At 39.3% G+C, this 18,109-nt stretch overlaps 1 protein-coding gene across 1 annotated transcript in view; it reads left to right on the top strand.

Annotated features, from left to right (window-relative positions):
* The window catches only part of LOC147733211 (mucin-5B-like), a 1,334,855-nt gene that overhangs the window by 1,013,698 nt on the left and 303,048 nt on the right, over positions 1-18,109 (top strand). Inside the window, exons 20-22 of the mRNA XM_086956056.1 lie at positions 11,979-12,063; positions 13,807-13,844; positions 16,399-16,569. Coding sequence (XP_086812182.1) covers positions 11,979-12,063; positions 13,807-13,844; positions 16,399-16,569 — 294 coding nt within the window. The remainder of the gene's footprint in view (positions 1-11,978; positions 12,064-13,806; positions 13,845-16,398; positions 16,570-18,109) is intronic.

The raw sequence follows: 18,109 nt of genomic DNA, 5'->3' as shown, positions 1-18,109 counted from the left end.
TTCTCCCCTCCTCCTCTTCCTCTTCCTCTTCCTCCTCCTGTTCTTGACCACCAACATAATTTGGAGCTGGTCCTCTTGGTGGTTGTGGTGGTGGTGGTGGGGCAGATGCACCAGCTGATGCTACTAATGAAGCCATTTTATAGTACAAAATATTACTCAAAGAGCAAAAAAGTAGACAGAGCAACAAACAGGTCTTCCTCAGTCAAAGGACAAAGTCAGAATAAGGAAAAAAGGTGGGGTCTTTCATCATTTAGAAAAAAAAAACTGTCCTGAACCAATGAGAAGTGTTATTTTCAGGTCACAAGACCAGGGGCTTCATCATTATGAAACCAAAACTGTTATGAACCAATGAAAAGTGTTATTTTCTGCTCACATGACCCGACGCGCTTACGCTACGCGCCCGGGGCGCGCCCGGGGGCGCGCCCCGGGTCGCGCAGCGTAAGCGCGTCGGAAGTTTACGTTGTGCGATCGTATTCGCTCGAGTACTTCCGGGTGCGCTAACGCCGTGCGTATCACGCGGTCGCGGCTACGCGATACGTCACGATTATGTTTTCGTTTGCGATATTGGCGCTTACGGGACGCTCCCCGGAGCGCGCCCCGGGGCGCTTTGTAAAAATACGCTTTTCGGGGCGCTCCCCGGGGCGCGCTCCGGGAGCGCTCCCCAAAATAATTTTTTAAAAAAAAATTGGGAAAATTGTAGGGACAGGTAGCTCTATTCTGAAGTGGTTTGTAAAAAACATTAACTTTAGAAAAATATGTATTGTGCTACATTGGGCTTAATATATGTTAGAGCCAAAATGTAGCCCAAATGTAGCCCAAAGTAGCCCAATGTAGCCCAAAGATGGCCACCAGAGATCAAAAATTGAAAATGTAGCCCAAAATTCAACTAGATGTAGCCCAACTGTAGCCCAATGAGAAAATGTACCAGAGTGTTAAAAAGAACAACTAGAGTGCTAACAGTCTTATTTATAAAGTGAAACTTATAGTTAGGAATTAGCATTAAAAAAACCTTTGAAATTCACTGAAAAAACCATAGGTTTCACACCAGTTATAGTTAGGAATTAGCATTTAAAAAACCTATTAAATTCACTGAAAAAACCATAGGTTTCACACCAGTTATAGTTAGCTGGAAATTTTACTGATATAAAACCATTGAAATTCCCACGTTATAGTTAGTCGGACTCACTATAACTTGCGCGTGCAATGCACTGCTGATGACATCACATATTACATCACTCATGACATGGTCAGTGACATCACTCATGACATCACTGATGACACCATCCTTGTGACACAGTCACAGACCTCCTCTCAGTGTAAAGTAACCCTTGAGACACATATTCAAAAATAGAAACTGAAATTTTTAAAAAATGGACATACCTATATCAGTTACAACAAGCAATTCTGTACTTCCACTATCTATATACACATCCACTCATTCACCAACAGTTCTATATAGTCACTCATACATATACTCACTCATCATATGAAGAGATACACCTATACATCCTGTTACACACCGACATTCATCCAAAAGTTACTCACACACATATTCACACGTGCAAATAAACTATTGAACAACCATTTATTTGAATATAGAGTTATACGCACACTTCCACCTTACTTTTATTGAAAATTACACATATTTATTCTCTTAAACAATCACTTATAGAAACACATACTTATTTAAACAGGAAATCTTACAATCTCTTACTCTCACATATACTCACTTATATACATCAATATTCATATATACTAGATTAAAACATATGTAGTTACTGATAAAGACACTAGTGAGACAGTCATTCACTCACTAACAAACACATATAGACACTCATCCACCCATACAGTCCTGTACATATGCTGTCTTCAAAACACATACAAACAAAGAGTCAGTCACTCATGCATCTATGTGCTAAGTAATACCCCCACCAAACCATATAGACACTCATACTGATACTAATAAAAATATCAAATAACCCATATACATACGCATGTAGCTACTTATCAACACATGTAGTCACTTATACACAAAGTGAAACACTAATATATGTATTTAAATATTTAAACATAACTCACTAATATTTATTTTTCAGAAAGACACATATTCACTGGATGGTGTCATCAGTGATGTCATGAGTGATGTCACTGACCATGTCATGAGTGATGTAATATGTGATGTCATCAGCAGTGCATTGCACGCGCAAGTTATAGTGAGTCCGACTAACTATAACGTGGGAATTTCAATGGTTTTATATCAGTAAAATTTCCAGCTAACTATAACTGGTGTGAAACCTATGGTTTTTTCAGTGAATTTAATAGGTTTTTTAAATGCTAATTCCTAACTATAACTGGTGTGAAACCTATGGTTTTTTCAGTGAATATATATATATATATATATATATATATATATATATATATATATGATGCAACCAAATGTTGTAATGGCCTATACTTCGCGAAATGATTCTGAGTTTGGTCTTGCAAATGTTTGATAAAAATCAGTTGATCTTTTAATGGTGTTAGTTGGAAAAATTCTCTGAATACGCTCATATTTGCCTCCAAATAGCACGTTTTGAGTACATTTTTCTACCTTTGTAATGTAGAAAGTAACACAACATGCAACCACTGTTGAGTTACCTGCACCAAATTCTATATCCATGTTACCACACTAGATATGCAAAATTAAAGGGTTGCAGTCAGTGATCCGTTGTGATGCTTATGGCCTTCAAAGATTGTGCATGTTTTTTTGGGATTTGCCACTAACTAATGTCTTACAGATTACATTAAATTGTTGAATCTTCCTTTTAATAGAATTGGTCTTGGAAATGCATAGCAACATTTTGAGTAATATTTAGATTTTCTATGATATTTTCTCAAGCATTATTTACCACATTTATGTGATTGAAAGTGTAAAACTTGCTAGGATAGTTTCTTGTTCTCACTGCATTTATGTGATTGAAAGCATAAAACTTCACAGATAGTTTTTTATTCTTATGTTTGGGATGTCACAATCACATAATGTTCAATAAAACTTAGAACTGAGTCATCAGAGTTGCATCCAAACTAAGGTGCTTCTTTGACGTAGAGAAGCATATTAAAGTGTGGTGCACCTCTTTCCTGATACTCTTTTTGCCAAAAGTAATCTAGTACTTTTCCAACAGGATGTTTTTGTTATCTTAGTAAAAAATGCATAGTTTGAAAGTTGTGAATAAATAGCTACAAGCATTGGCAAGATCCAAAGAACATAAGTCTGCTGGAGTTTTGCAGTGAACATCTAAAATGTTAGCATTAGCTCCAAGACAAAATTGATAGAAATCATCCCATCAGTACTCAGCACAGCTTAAATTAATAAACCAAGAAGGTGGTCCTAGATTTCTGAATATACATTTCAATTCTCCATGTTTCTGAAACCAATAATCATTTGACCCTCGTTTGCATGACAACATGTTATTTAAGGTATATTCCAGCTTTTCATCTTCTTCGTGCACGTTTTCAACATAATCCTGTGGTGTTATATTAGTGAAACCAGTTCCAGTTCACAAACATGTGCAACAGCATAAGAAGTGACAGAATATTTACTTTCATTTAGTAGTGTGAAAATCTAAGGAATATCTTGTTGAAAGGGTGGATTCTCTGAATACAATCTTGTTGCAAGGTATTCACAAACTGAAATTTGGACTCAACAGTCATCATATAGTCAACCTTTTCCTGTGGGGAATACATGGGGATAAAATTTAGCATCTAGTGGGGATCTCCTTTAGCTTTCTTGATCTTCCTTGATCAGGTGTAAAGCATCAGCCAGCATGTCTCTTGCGTGTAGTGGATGTATACTATAAGTTTATATATTTATTATGCTTGTTCATTAATAATCTGTTCAAATTATCCTGTTTGGTTTGCTTTTCCAAATGATAATGTAATTTCCGATGTCAAAATCATTGTAGTGTATATTGATTTTTCTGAAGGTAAGACTGTGCTTTCTGAACTTTTATGATGCAAATTAGATATGGTTTGTTAGAAATGGGGGTCTCTAGTTGGAAGTGGCTGGCCGCAGTCCAAGTAGGGACCCTTCTTCCTAAGTCAGAGTAAGGGGGCTACACCCTTTGATAACCCCTGCTCAACCCTGTGGTAATGTAGCACGAGCAGCTAGGCTTATCTCAGAGGCAGTGTGTAAAGCATTTATGATCATACATAGTAACACAGTGAAGGACACAACACAAGTAGTTATAAAAAATAAGTATCTTTATATATAGACTTAACACAAGACCAATAACAGTAAAAAAAACAACACTGAAAAAGGGGGTTCCTCTTGAAAAGCTGGAAACAGAGTTCAAAGTGTTCAAATAGGGGTTCAGTTCAAAGCAGGGGTCTCTGCGACCCTTTTACTTACAAAGTACCTGGATTTCGTAGCAACACAAGTTAATTGTCGCAAATGAGCTGTAGCGAGGATTTTCCCTACGCTAGGCTGGCGATGCATTGAATGCTTGCCGTAAGGGAGGATGATGCGTCGGTCTGTGGGTGTGTGCAGGACAAAGCGACAGACTCCTTCACGCTAGGCCAGCGATGCATTGAATCCTTGCCGCAAGGGAGAATGAATTGCTGATCATGTTGCGTGTGCGATCTTGTTGCGATGAAAGAAAATGGTGCCCCGCGAGGGAGAGACGATTCTGGTGCGATGCAAGGAAAATGGCAGACGCACGGTGCCCGCTCTGCGATGTGGTGATGCGATGATCCGGGGTTAGCGAACCTTCGACAAGCCCGCAAACGTGCGATGCGATGATCTTGGGGGTTAGCGACCGTTAGCAAGCACTTTGTGGCCCGCAAGCGTGCGATGCGATGATCTTTGATTTGCGAGTGTTCGGCAGCAGCGCAATGATTTTTCTTACGCTCTTCAGCTGTGGAGGCTCGCAAACGGGCGTTAGCGACAATTTCTCACGGACTCACAGGGGCCTCACCTGCAGATAGAAATCCTCGCTGGGAGAAATCAGGAGGCTGGTGAGGGAGTCAGATGTGCCTGTGACTCCAGCAGGAGGCTAGCTCTCTTTTAGCCCTTGGGTGATTGCTTAGCAATATAAAAGTTTCTCAAAAGTCCTTTTTCCTCTTCTTCCAAGTCCAAGGAGAACTATTGCAGGCCAATCCAAGAAACAGCAAACAAGCACGAGGACAGTCCTCTCCTGCACATTTCTTCAGTAACACGGACAGAGGTTCCTCTTGACATCCAGGAGCAATACCCAAAAATCAGGGGTTTGGTCACCGATATTTATACCCAAAAGTCTTTGTTCTCAACAGTCTCTAGTCACTGAACCCAGCCAGAACCAGTTCTGCTCAGGCCTGGAGCACTTTGTTTACCAGGCTGCATCCTTCCTTTCAGAAAGAGGGGGTCTACCATCAGACGCACAGTAGGAGGTGGAGCCAGCATTCACCTTGCCAGGCACAGCCCTATTCAGATCAAGGAGCTACTCCTCCCGAGTACTCAATGCAGATCTCTCTATTCAACCCAGGTCTGACTCAGCCTGCCTTGCCCCTCTAAACCTAGACAGCCAATACACATAACAGCAGAGCACACTGGAAGGCTTATGTAAGAAAATACCCACTTTCTAAAAGTGGTATTTTCAAACACAAAACGTTAAAACCAACTTCACTAAAATATGTCTTTTATCATTCTGAGTTCATGCGTACTAAACTTGAATTTTTACCATGTTCCCTGAGTCAGATAGGACTATAGGATGTAATAGCCAGTCTGCCCAATCTAGCTTATGGAGCACAGGTAGCCTTGCAGCAGTGAAAAACAAAATGGAGGGTAATTCACTACCAGGACATGCTACACATATCAAGCCATGTCCTACCTTAAACACACATTGCACCTACCATAGGGGTGACTGACATGATGCAAAGGAAAGGTTCAGGGGCTGGTAAGTGTGGGCACTTCACAGCCAAGATGGCAGTTCTGGACTGCACGCTGTGGCAGGTCTGAGGAACACTTTGCAAGCTGCTTCTGTGTGTGGCGCAAACCAGCACTGCAGGCCCACCAGCAGCATTTGGGTTACCAGCCCTGGGCACACACAGGCCCCACTACTAGGGACTAACAGGTAAACCAAATAAGCCAATTAGGGATATACCAATTCACAGTCATATATACACAGGGAGCATTTGCGCTGTGGTACTGAATGGCAGTGGCACAGCACCCAGAGTATTTAATACCAGCAAAAACAGAGGATACAACAGCGAAAAATGAAAGGGAGACCCAGGCCAATGGTGCCAGTTCTAACATGGTTGTTTTTCCTTTTTGTAGGCAGTCAATTGACTAAAAGAACTAAATGTTTCTCTATTTTACATTCAAATCCAAGAGTGGTTATGTTGTTTTTGTTGAACTCTAATTGGAAAAAAACTACTTTTCCTTTCAGTGCGCATACTAATTCATGTGGTTGAAATTCTCCAACTATTTGTTGCATGCTTACTATGGCATGCATGTTTGAATTAAAATGCTTTCATATAAATTGACTTGCTGTAGTTCAGAAGGTATTGGATATATTTCCAGATTTTTATAAATTACACATTATGGCATGAAGTTATGTTCTAGTTTATCAAGGCAGTAATTGCTTATTACATATTTTTCACAGAAATCACATCTTTTGTCTCAAAATAGAAAAAGAGTTAGATTTTCCACTCTAATGTATCCTTATTTTTGTTTTTTTTAAGAAGGTCTTTAACTTTTACTTGCTTCTTATAATGTGTTCTTCAGCAAAATAATGCAGATCTGATTAGGGATTTTAGAAATTATTTCTTGAAATTCAAGAATATCTATTTTGTAATTGGCTAATCCCATTAAGGATTTTCGGAGTCATTTTGAGCAAAGGCAATCTCTGGGCAATTACTGTTCCCAGAGCGTGCTTCAAAGTATTTCGATTGGATAAAGTCCATAATATTGTTTACTTATGCTGGACTAGAGTGCAGTAAAGCATCATTTAGTGCTTCCAATTGTAATGATGGTGTTTTGATAAAGTGTTTTGATAAAGTGTAATGTCTGTAAAGGTTTTGTACCATTGAATGATGTGCGGAAAGTATTTTGATATGATTGAATGTGGTGTCACACATGTGATTTCTCAAACAATCTAAACAATGTCCTTGAAAGTTAGTAATGGTCAAAATGGGACGTTTTGGGCAAGTTTGATTTTTTAAGTAGTGATGACATTTTATATGTCATAAATAATATTCTTAGCTTCGGATTGGAAGTGTAGTTCTGTTCATAGACGGGGTTCTGCTTTGTTTTCCTGCACATCTTCACTAGATATTGTATTTGTCTGACTTTTTTTCTTCTCTATCTAATTTTTTATACGAATCTTCATAACACTTGCCTTCATGTGGGACTGAAAGCCACAATTATTATGTTGATAGTAACTGTCTTCTTGAAAGTATTGCTCAGTGCTTCACTCCTAACCCTGTTCCTCTTTACCACCCCAGTTCAGACCCAGCCATATACAAATCAGTCTTGACCCTGTTCCTCATGGAAACTACTAAGCAAGGCATCTCCTTAACCGCACACACGCATCCTGGGACTGATTTTGGAGTAACAACCCTTATCAGCGAGGATGGCTTAAATCCAGTAGCAAAGTGAACAAGGGCATACCCTGCCAACTTTGGGCAAACAAAGCAAACACAAGGAGATGATGGATGGAGTGCTGGACTGTTCAGACTTTCAGACACTCACTCCAAGTCACTGATCTGGGTTAAAACCTTCATCTTCTTTAGCTCTCTTGACCACTCCAGTTTAGACCCAGCCAAATGCAAATCAGTCTTGACCCTGTTCCTCATGGTAACAGCTCAGCACTGCGTGTCTGAAAAGCTCTAGTGCTCTGTCCTTCATCTCCTTGTGTTTACTTTATTCCCCTAAGTTGACTGGGTTTGCTCAGACATGGGTCCCTCACTCACTTTGTCACTGGATTCAAACTAGCCTGGCTTTTGAAGGGTGTTACACAAAAAACGGTCCCAGGATGCTTGTTTCCGGTCCAGGAAAGACCTGGCTTGGCAGTTTGGGCTGGGCTGTTCCCATGAGGGACCGTTTCCAAGAGGAACAGGGTCAAGACTGATTTGCCTATGGCTAGGTCTGAACTGGTGTGGCGAAGTGAGCTAAAGAATGATAATGGATTCAACTCAGATCTGTGACTGGGGGCGTGTGTCTACCTCCTAAAAAAAGAAAAAGTTACCCATTATAATAATGAAAATGAATGTATTTATTTGAAGAAAGAAAACACATAACTAATAAAGAAATTATCCAGCAAAAATCACAAAAAAGTAATAATTATCAGTTAAACATCAGCAGAACTAATAATCTAATTCACCCATTTAAAGAAATATTTAGTAAGTGGAAAAATATAAATTGAATAGTTACATCTTTTAAATAATTAATATAATTCCAATCTAATTAAGCTTTATGAATTGCAAAAAAATATATATACAATTATCATTCCACTTTACTATCCTACAAATGCAAGAACCCACAAATAAGTAATAAAAAATAAACAACTTCAAAAGCAAAACTTATACCAAACTAATGAAAACTAAAAATGACCTGGCTCTTTGAACAGTAGCAGCTCCCTCCCCCCTCCCCCATTCCCCCAGGCACCTTGAGATCCTCACGGGTATGTAGTGCGCTTAGTAAATACTTTGATTGATTTATTGATTGATATACAACTATTTTTCAAAAAATTGTTTTAAACACTTTAAAACACAATATATTTACTTATGATATTCTGTTCCATGATATTCTTGTCATCACAATATTTTTCGACAATATTTGTTTCAGCCTACAATGTTGACACAATATTAACATTATGCACCACAGCAACGACTGCAAAAGTCCTTGCAAGTGCCAGCTTAAAAAATTAGAAAATGTGAAACTCTGAAGGGACTACTTCATTATAGGATCAGAAGAGGCATTGCTATGTTGTATGGATTTCTTCAAGGATCACAGACTGTTAATAGGCTTTCTAGACACTCTGGAACAAATAACTTTGCCAATGTGTCAATCTGATAGAGAAAACCAAACAGACTTAACTCACTGAGCAACCTACTAGGGATCCCTTGAGTGAGAGGGGTTCTATGCAATGATTAATCTTGTAAGATATGACAGGGATAGTTAGTGGGATCCAACACCTATATCACCTTAGCTAGGCACAATCAATAATTCTAAGAACACACAGAAACCATGAATATATTTTCAAGATTCACTCAAATCAGAGGCTATTGTAGTGCATGCAATGTAAAATATAACTACTATGAAAACAAACAGAATTGAGGAAATGTTAAAAGGGTGAATTATAAAAATATGGTAACTTTCAGATCATGTCATAAAGCTTTATTATATTGATACATCCTACATCACATTATTTTCAGCAACCTAAGCTAAATATAGCACCAAAGCACCCTACTATGAGTTTCAGAGATAGTTTACACTTGTACATCTCTTTTGAAGAATATAACAATGTTCAGCAAAGTAGAAGTGTCTGTTAATCTCATCTGCTTCAGCAGGCAGTCAGAGAGGCCTGTGCCCCCTGTAGCCTTCAGTGAAGGAAAGTGATTGTAGATCTGTATGGCCCCTTCTGTCTTACGTGTCTGGTATAGAGTTCCTCTTGATCTCATTACATTCTGTTCATAGTTTATATAGTGATTCTAAACATTGTAGAACACTTTCAGAATAAGCAATTCACATTAAGGTCAGTAAGCGTTTCACTTGGAGTTGGGGAAACCTTGCCCATTATTTAAAAACAGTAAATGAGAAGTAACCTTATAATGTTCTATGAAACCTGTTATGTAAAATCAATGACTAGGAAAGAAAATTCAGTCCTTACAGAAAAACATAAATATATTTAAATACATTTAATTATCACATTGGAATAAATATTGACATAAATAAATGTGCATTTATATTTCAAACCTATACCTAAATTAACAGCATGGATAAGTAGAGAAGAGGGATCCCTAGAAAATAAAATAAATCATATTTATTACAATATCCTCAGAAAACAATCCCATTTAGGTGACACTTAAATAAAAAACAGATCTGCTCTTTTCCCCCTAATTCATTTGTGAACAGTGTTCCATGCCCTTGAAATATCCCCTCCTAAAAGTAGCTGCAGTCCTACACAAGCACAAGCTAGGATTGCCCAGAAACTAAGACTACTGTGACTCTAGTTTCATGTCAAGGGCCGCTGGCAAAATCTGCTCATTACAGCAACATCAATCATGATAGCAACATGGTTCTATCTAGAGATTGCATGGTTAATAGTCAAAGTACATATATCAAAGGACTTTACCTGGTGTGCACGTACAAGACACTGTTCCGAGTGTGATTGAAGAGAACACTATCTAGAATATGTTTTGACAAAGAGACTGTCCAGAGGCTGGTGTGGATTGTTTCCAGTGTTGTGTATCGATTTAGATTCCGTTTGCATTTCCTGATTCATGCCCTTATATTGGTACAATGAACACATTGCCCTTATATAGGCATAATTAGGGCCAGTCCATGCTACCCAAATACAGGCATGGCTACTTCCATCCTTTCATCTATGTCACAACGAGTTCTTGGAAAACCAGACTCTTAAGCCGTTAGGGACTTCCCCTTGCTTGGATATTGATTTCTCTAAGAACTCATTTATTATGCATGAATATCTATTCCTTAGGGGTTCATTTATGACGTTCATATGCCCGACTTTACGTCAATACTGGCATTCCTAAACACCTTCAAGGTATAAATATACCTTCACTTGCTATGGCAAAGCACAGTGTGGTTCAGTGCAGTACGACTACCTACTTGCACGACGCAGCTCGCCACAGCAAGTCCCGAAGGAAGCCAACTCTCCAGCTGACGCACTGACTAGATGCTGTCATCCTCAAACCGAGAATCCTGCTCCAGTGTTTCTGACTGCCCATGTGGGGTGTTGGGAAATCGAGTCCCGGGAAAGAGATACCAACCTCTCTTATTCTAAGGTGTGGAGCTGATTATAACCTAGAGAAACCTTTGGCAGATTCTTGGCAAAACTAAACTTAGCTAAAACAGCACCTACTTCTTCCTCGTACTAGACCTAGGTTATGTACACTGGGGTAGGCGTATTTTAGAAGCACCAGTTGAGTATTTTAGCCTGTGTTATTTAAGTGTGTATTGTTATATATGTCATAGCAACAGACAATGCTATTACAGTACTATTTTATATTACTGTTTGCGCTGTAAGCATTATACTTCGCATTCTATATAACGATTGTAGCAGTTCATATCTCTTGCATGAGAAATAAGACTGTTCAATAAACCCTTTTATTGAAACGCCCGTCCCACTATTTCTGTACAACTCTGTAAAAACAAAGCATGCACAATTGAGTGAGTGAACTAGTTATTCATTGTGTACACAACTCTGAATATATTGTTTCGATTCTAGGGGAAACAAAGTAGTTATATTTATGTGGTTGCCAGAGAATAATCCCTTCTTGTTTATTCGAGAAAGTTTCTAGTGACCTCTGAGTTAGCTGGCACACACACAATTAAGTTTAATATACTCGATAGAGACATAGTGACCTCAGTATGTCAAATCTATAGTGTATGTTATTCCAATGCGCAGAGCCTATTAGGGATATAGGAACTGCACTACACAGAAAATGATGGCCAGAACAGGGTCAAAAGTCTGCATGAATTGTGTAGAGAATGTATTGCTATAAGAATGTTAAGAGAAAGTATAAACAGAAGGGTGTCCAAACAATGCATGGGATGAGAAATGGTGCAGTCATAAGCATGCCGGCTGTATGTACAGAATAGGTACTGAAGATGAAAACCGAATCTTCTCATACACAATGTGGGGTGTACCTTAGAACGCTGGTGGTAAACCAACAGTGATGGTTTCCTATGACTTTTCTCTTTAGAAAAACTGATAAACAATTATGAAACAGTTTTTCCTCTATTGATAACAATTATTTATTTATTTTTTCTCAAGGCTGCTACCCACACTGCAGCACAGAAAATCCATATTATGATGAAGATCAGCTGGTGTGTGTTTCAGCCCTGAACTGTACTTCATGGTATGTCCCATATTGTGATAATATTGTAAGATGTGCTGTACCACAACTGACGCCACTTTTGTGAAAATGTACTTGTCCGTTCAAAATCCCCTTCTTTCTTTGGGCATTGTCCTGTGCTCGTTCAATGTATCCATAACTTGTATTCTAATTCCTCTCAAACCAATGAGGCAAACAGATACCCCACGTGAAAACCATCTTTATTCTGACAAATGGCCACAATGTTGCCTGCTTCCCAACTATATCACTATTCTCCTCCTCCGGTCCAACCGTATAGCCACATTTTTTTTTTCTCATGACTAGATTACAGTTTGATCTGCCATACGCATGCCAATACAAAGGACCATATCTATGATCCCCACCTCTTTTGTTTTGTTTTATAGCTTTTGTTGAAATTAAACAATTGGGGCCTCATTTATGAGAGCCCTGCATCACTTTTGAACCATGTAAAGTGGTAAATGTGTGAGGTAGGACCCTCATAATGATTTACAGAATCACGCAAAGCCACCCTGTGTGACTTTGAGTGGCCTTATAAATCATGAGTAAGTCGAAAGAGAGCAAAATGCTGCGTAACCTTACTCTGCACCTGGGAAGCATTCCATGGGTATTGTGTTTTCCTAGGCAACACCCTTGGAATTTGATACTGCCTCAGATTTACAAAGTGATGTAAACCTGGGGAAGCATCAAATCAATACACCTCCCGAGGTGAGGCGTAACCAAGAGATATATGTTTATTTCTTCCTCTTCCTGCTGCACACATAGAAAGAGGAAAATGCCTTGTAGGATTGTTTTTGTGCAGGAAGGTGCTCCTTTCTACGCAAATACAATCTTGTGAGGCACGCATTGCACCATGATGTCTTCGTTAGCACTAGACTGCCAAAACTACGCCAGCACAGGCAGACTGGATAGAAATGCACCATATTGTTTAAATACAGTGCATTCCTGCCCTTTCACTTTGGTATAGTGCAGGGCGGAAGGTGTCTACAATATGACACTGTCTAGAATATGTTTTGACAAAGAAACTGTCCAGAGATTGCTGTGGATTGTTTCCAGAAAATGATGGCCAGAACAGGGTCAAAAGTGTGCATGAATTGTGTAGAGAATGTATGGCTATGAGAATGTTAAGAGAAAGCATAAACGGAAGGGTGTGGTAAACCAACAGAGATGTTTTCTTATGACTTTTCTTTTTAGACAAACTGATAAACAATTATGAACTAGGGCAGGGCGGCGAGGTGCCTTGTTGCACTGCCCTTTGCCAAAATGACAAAAATGAGGCCCCAGATTTCCTGGTTGAAAATCACAAAATTCTTTTATCAGCACACTTTTCACTATTTGTATGAAACAACAGTACCAAAATAAGTAAAGTTAGAAAGAGGAGGGTTTGGAGTGAGGTGTGTCGAAGCTGGATGGGATGTAGCGCTGGATTAGTGTATCCCTTTTTTCTACATTGTTTTTGCACGTTTGTTTCTAATCCTAAAGAAGGGGAACTGAGGTTAGGAAGCAGACTAGATTACAATTGAACTATAAAACATACCTGCTAGACAATTCCTTAACCAAAGTCTGTCCGTATAATTAATTGAAAATATACTTTCTGAACTTTATAATCTATGCAGTGTATGATGCTGAGAAACACTATACATTGTTTCTGAGAAATAGCGGCTCGATGTTCTACTATCATTATTTATTGCTGCTAATCCATGGGAGTGAAATAAATTAATATATGCTCTTCCTGTGTTTTATTTATAGTCAACTTAGTGAGAAGCTGTGCACAGAGGATCTCAAAGGTAAGTTCATTGCTATCCCTTATCTCAATTTTGCTGTGCAGTAATTGCGAATAATTCCTAGGGCCTCTATTAGCTTGATTTATCGAGGGTTGACTTTTGAGCAGTGTTCTGCATGCGAAAAGTGGAGCCTCCTCTCTGTTTGCAAATGGCCAGTCCAGATTTAATTTCCGATAGCTCATTAGGAGTGTTGAGTGTGCTCTTTTGAAGGCAAGATGAGCAAACTCAAGGCTGCTCCTCAGTAATGAAGTTCACCTTTTGAAGGAGATATGGCTATTTATGATAGCATGTTTTATTTCAAATCTGATGTATCAGTCTTGTTTTAAGATTGATGTTTAATGTTAGCATTCCATGCCTTGTGCTAAGACCTTCTAAAGTATACGCAAAAAAGACGGCTGGAATGCTTAAATTAATCTCAGCCACTGGTAATTACTCTGGGCCAAAACCCAGTCCCTCTTTCTTTTGCACACCATACAACCTCAGAATCGAACCAGCCCTATGCAATTCAGTCTTGACCTTGCTCCATTGGGAACAGTCCAGCCAGAATTTCAAAGCCAGGTCCTCTCTGATCAGCAAGAAAGGCACCCCGGACCGATATCGCCATAGTTAGGGCTCATCAGCCAGGTATAGCTTGATTCCAGTGGCACAGTGTGCACTGGGCCTAAAGTCGTGCATACCTTCCTAATAGGGGCAACACACTAAAGTATACAAAAGTGATGGATGGAATAATTGAAATATTCTCAGCCACTGGTATGTACTCCGGGCCGCATCCCAGTCCATTGATTCAATTCAATTCAATTTGTCTTTATCCATTTTTTTATCACAGAAAAAACCATAAAAGCAATTGTCATAAAAACAATTTATGACACAATTATACAGCTAAAAACAATTCGTGCTAATTATTATTAAAAGAGACCTTAAAAACATTTCTCTAAAATACAGCTAAAAATACAATTTGTAATGCAATTATACACTAAAAACAGTTCATACTAGTTGTTAAAAAAGGCCTGAAATATGGTTTTATAGATTCCTCACATCCCCCTTTCCCGAATCCCTGAATCCAAATATGTACAATGTGGTGATGATTGGACATTAGATATTTCCCGCAAAACGCCTCCTAGGTTTCCCAGCATTGTTACTTTTCACAGAATGCCACCTTGGTTTGGATCCAGCCAAATGCAAATCAGTCTTGACCCTGCTCCAACAGGAACAGTTCAACCTGAACTGCCAAACAAGGTCCTACCTGAACTGGAACACAAACAATCTAAGACTAGTGTCACACTAGTCAAGGCTCATCAGCCAAATATAGCTTGTTTTATGACCTGACTCAGTGTCGCTGGAAATGTGACACGATGCAGCATGTGTGGATCTGACACCTTTCTCTGCTAAGGTACCTTAGCAGCGATATTTGGTGCAAGGACTCTAGGAGAACAGTGCTTGGAATGTTCTCATACTGAAAAAGTAGAGGCAAATAACCCATGGTGTAAAGTGATAATATACAAACACATCATAAATGAATATATAAATTAAGGATTTTAGCTCCCAAGGTTCTCCATTGTCTGTCTATTTAGTAAAGCAGATGATCCAGTTCTGATAATATACCGCCTGATTCATCATGCTCCCGTTTTGCGAGGCCCTAATAGCGATTCATAGCGAATCGCTATTAAGGACTCGCAAAACGGGATTCATGTAGGAATATGCAATAATAATGCGATTCCTTACAATTCCTTATTTGCGATTAGCTAATTGCTAATTGCAAATAAGGAATAACTTGCCATTCATTCCTATGGGCCAAAAGGCCCATAGGAATGAATGGGGAGTATTCCTTATTTGCGATTAGCAATTAGCTAATCGCAAATAAGATTGCGATTTGAAGGGTGCCAGGGGTGTCCACAGGACACCCTGTAGCACCCCTCAAATGAAATTTCACACAGGTGTTGCACACACACATGTCCAAAGGACATGTGTGTGTGCAACATGCAACTTAGAAAAATGCTTTTAAAAGCATTTTTCTAAGTTTTTGCTATTTACCGAGAGGTCTGACCTCTCGGTAAATAGCGGCCCGAAATTGCGAATTAGCAATTTAAAAATGGTTGATGAATTGCATTTAAGGAATCTCAAATAGAGATTCCTTAAATGTAATTCCTCGCAATTTAGCGAATTAGCAATTACCGATTTTTGCATTTGGGATGATGAATCCCAAATGCAAAAATAGCGCCCGTAAAGGGCCAGATTCTCAGAATCTGACCCTTTGCGAGCCGATTTCAGCTTGATGAATCAGGCTGATAGTTCTTAAATAACAGAGTGCAATTCATAATAGTGCGGAGGACAACATCAGCATGCCCTTAATCATGTGCGTTGCTATTTATTGCTGTGCATCTTTATGAGACAGCATATTGATGTCACAGCTCCAGTGCACTAAACGGTAGGCATGCCTACATCAATCATAAAGTCAAATGTATGTGACTTTGTATGCTGTAATGAGGGTAATTTTAAAAAAATCCAATTTTTGTGCTTTTAATTTTTTATAATTTGTGCATGTGTTATCCTCTTTAAGATTGTCTGTGCTGCTACAATGGAAGAACCTTCAAGCTGCATGAAGAAGTTTATAATATCACGAATGGCGTGAGCTGCACAACTGGCATTTGTGGCCCAGATGGCAACGTTATTTATGCATCTGTGCCTTGTGGCACAGTGCCCACCAACTTCTCATCAGGAACCCGCAACGGTAATTTGATTTTTAAGTATTCAATACTTTTTAAAGGTTTGAAGTCTTGAGCCAACAAAGCTGCTGATCATTCCTTATAATTGTGTAATAAGAGCAGAGTGTTATGATTTGCCAGGCAACAATATAAAATTATATTATGAAGTCTGTAATGGTGTTTATGGTTAAGTCGCTTAATGGAAAACATTTTTCTCTAAAACTTCCGGCAAACAAACCTGGCCAAACTTTGGACCACAATTTGAGCAAGTAGTGCAGTTTCAGAATGTCTGGTTTGTGTAGATCTTCCTTAACGAAATGGCTAAAAAAGGGGTCAACATGTGTTTTATATTTTAGGATCCACATACGTTTTTGCTGTTTGCAACTGTAAAAAACAATCAAGCAGAATTACTTCAAAATTGGCACAGAACTAGAACAGCCCTTAGAGATGAAATATTTTTGTGGCTTGAAGTACATTGGTTGAGTAGTGTTTGTCTTGATTTGTATTGTAAAAGGAAAAGGTTGTGGCAGTCCATTTGTCCTTAGAGTAGTTGATGTTCCTGGATCTGAGGAAGACCCGAAGAAAACGCATTTGAAAAGTACACAAAACTGTTTAAATAATGATCATGTTTTCCCTTTGTTCCCTCTGGAAGCAGGAGATCTATTAAACCAGACCAATGGAGAAAGATCAGCTGGGAATTCCTTTACTCATATGCACTGCCCTGAAAGATATGCCAATTTCGAAACACTCCCAATGGAGACTTGGTGGGGAGGTAAAAAGACACAAGAAATAAAGAGGCAACCCATGGAAGAGGGCTCAGTCATGGGATCTTCGTGCAGCTTCATGATGTTGGTTAGAAGATTAATTCAAAGGTAGCAGTGGTGAATAGGGATGTATGTGAACTATAGTTAGGTTATGTGAGAGATAGACTTCATGGCTCCAAACTCTAGGTTGGATGCAGCCAGGGACGTGGCTTGGTCATTAAGATTGGGGCATGTGTATTTGTGAAAATACATTACATGAGATGAAGGGTATGAGAGGGGGGTTAATGGGCTGTATATAGAGTTAGGAGTACTTAAATCACAATGGCCCTCATTATGATGTAACCGGTCCCAGGATGCGTGTTTCTGGTCAAGGGAAGACCTAGCTTTGCAGTTCAGGCTTGACATGAAGAACAGGGTCAAGACTGATCTGTATATGGCTGGGACTGAACTGGGGTGGCAAAGCGAGCTAAAGAATGATGATGGATTCAACCCAGATCTAATAGTGACTGTGGGTGAGTTTCTGAAAGGTTTCAGCACTCCGTCCATCATCTCCTTGTGTTCGTTTTGTTCACCCCAAGTTGGCAGGTTATGCCTAGACATTGGCCCCTGCTCACTTTGCCGCTTGATTCAAGCTAGCCTGGCTGATGAGGAGTGTTATCCCGAAAATGGTCCCAAGATGCTTGTTTCTGGTCTAAGGAAGACCTGGCTTGACAGTTCCAGCTAGACTGTTCCCATGAGGAACAGGGCCAAGACTGAATTGGATATGGCTGGGTCTGAACTGGGGTGATGAAGTGAGCTAAAG

Source organism: Lissotriton vulgaris, chromosome 2_1 (assembly GCF_964263255.1).
Source record: "Lissotriton vulgaris chromosome 2_1, aLisVul1.2, whole genome shotgun sequence".
In the NCBI taxonomy this organism is placed as follows: Eukaryota; Metazoa; Chordata; class Amphibia; order Caudata; family Salamandridae; genus Lissotriton; species Lissotriton vulgaris.
Note: the sequence above shows the minus strand (reverse complement) of the source record. Positions and strands in the feature narration are given on the sequence as shown.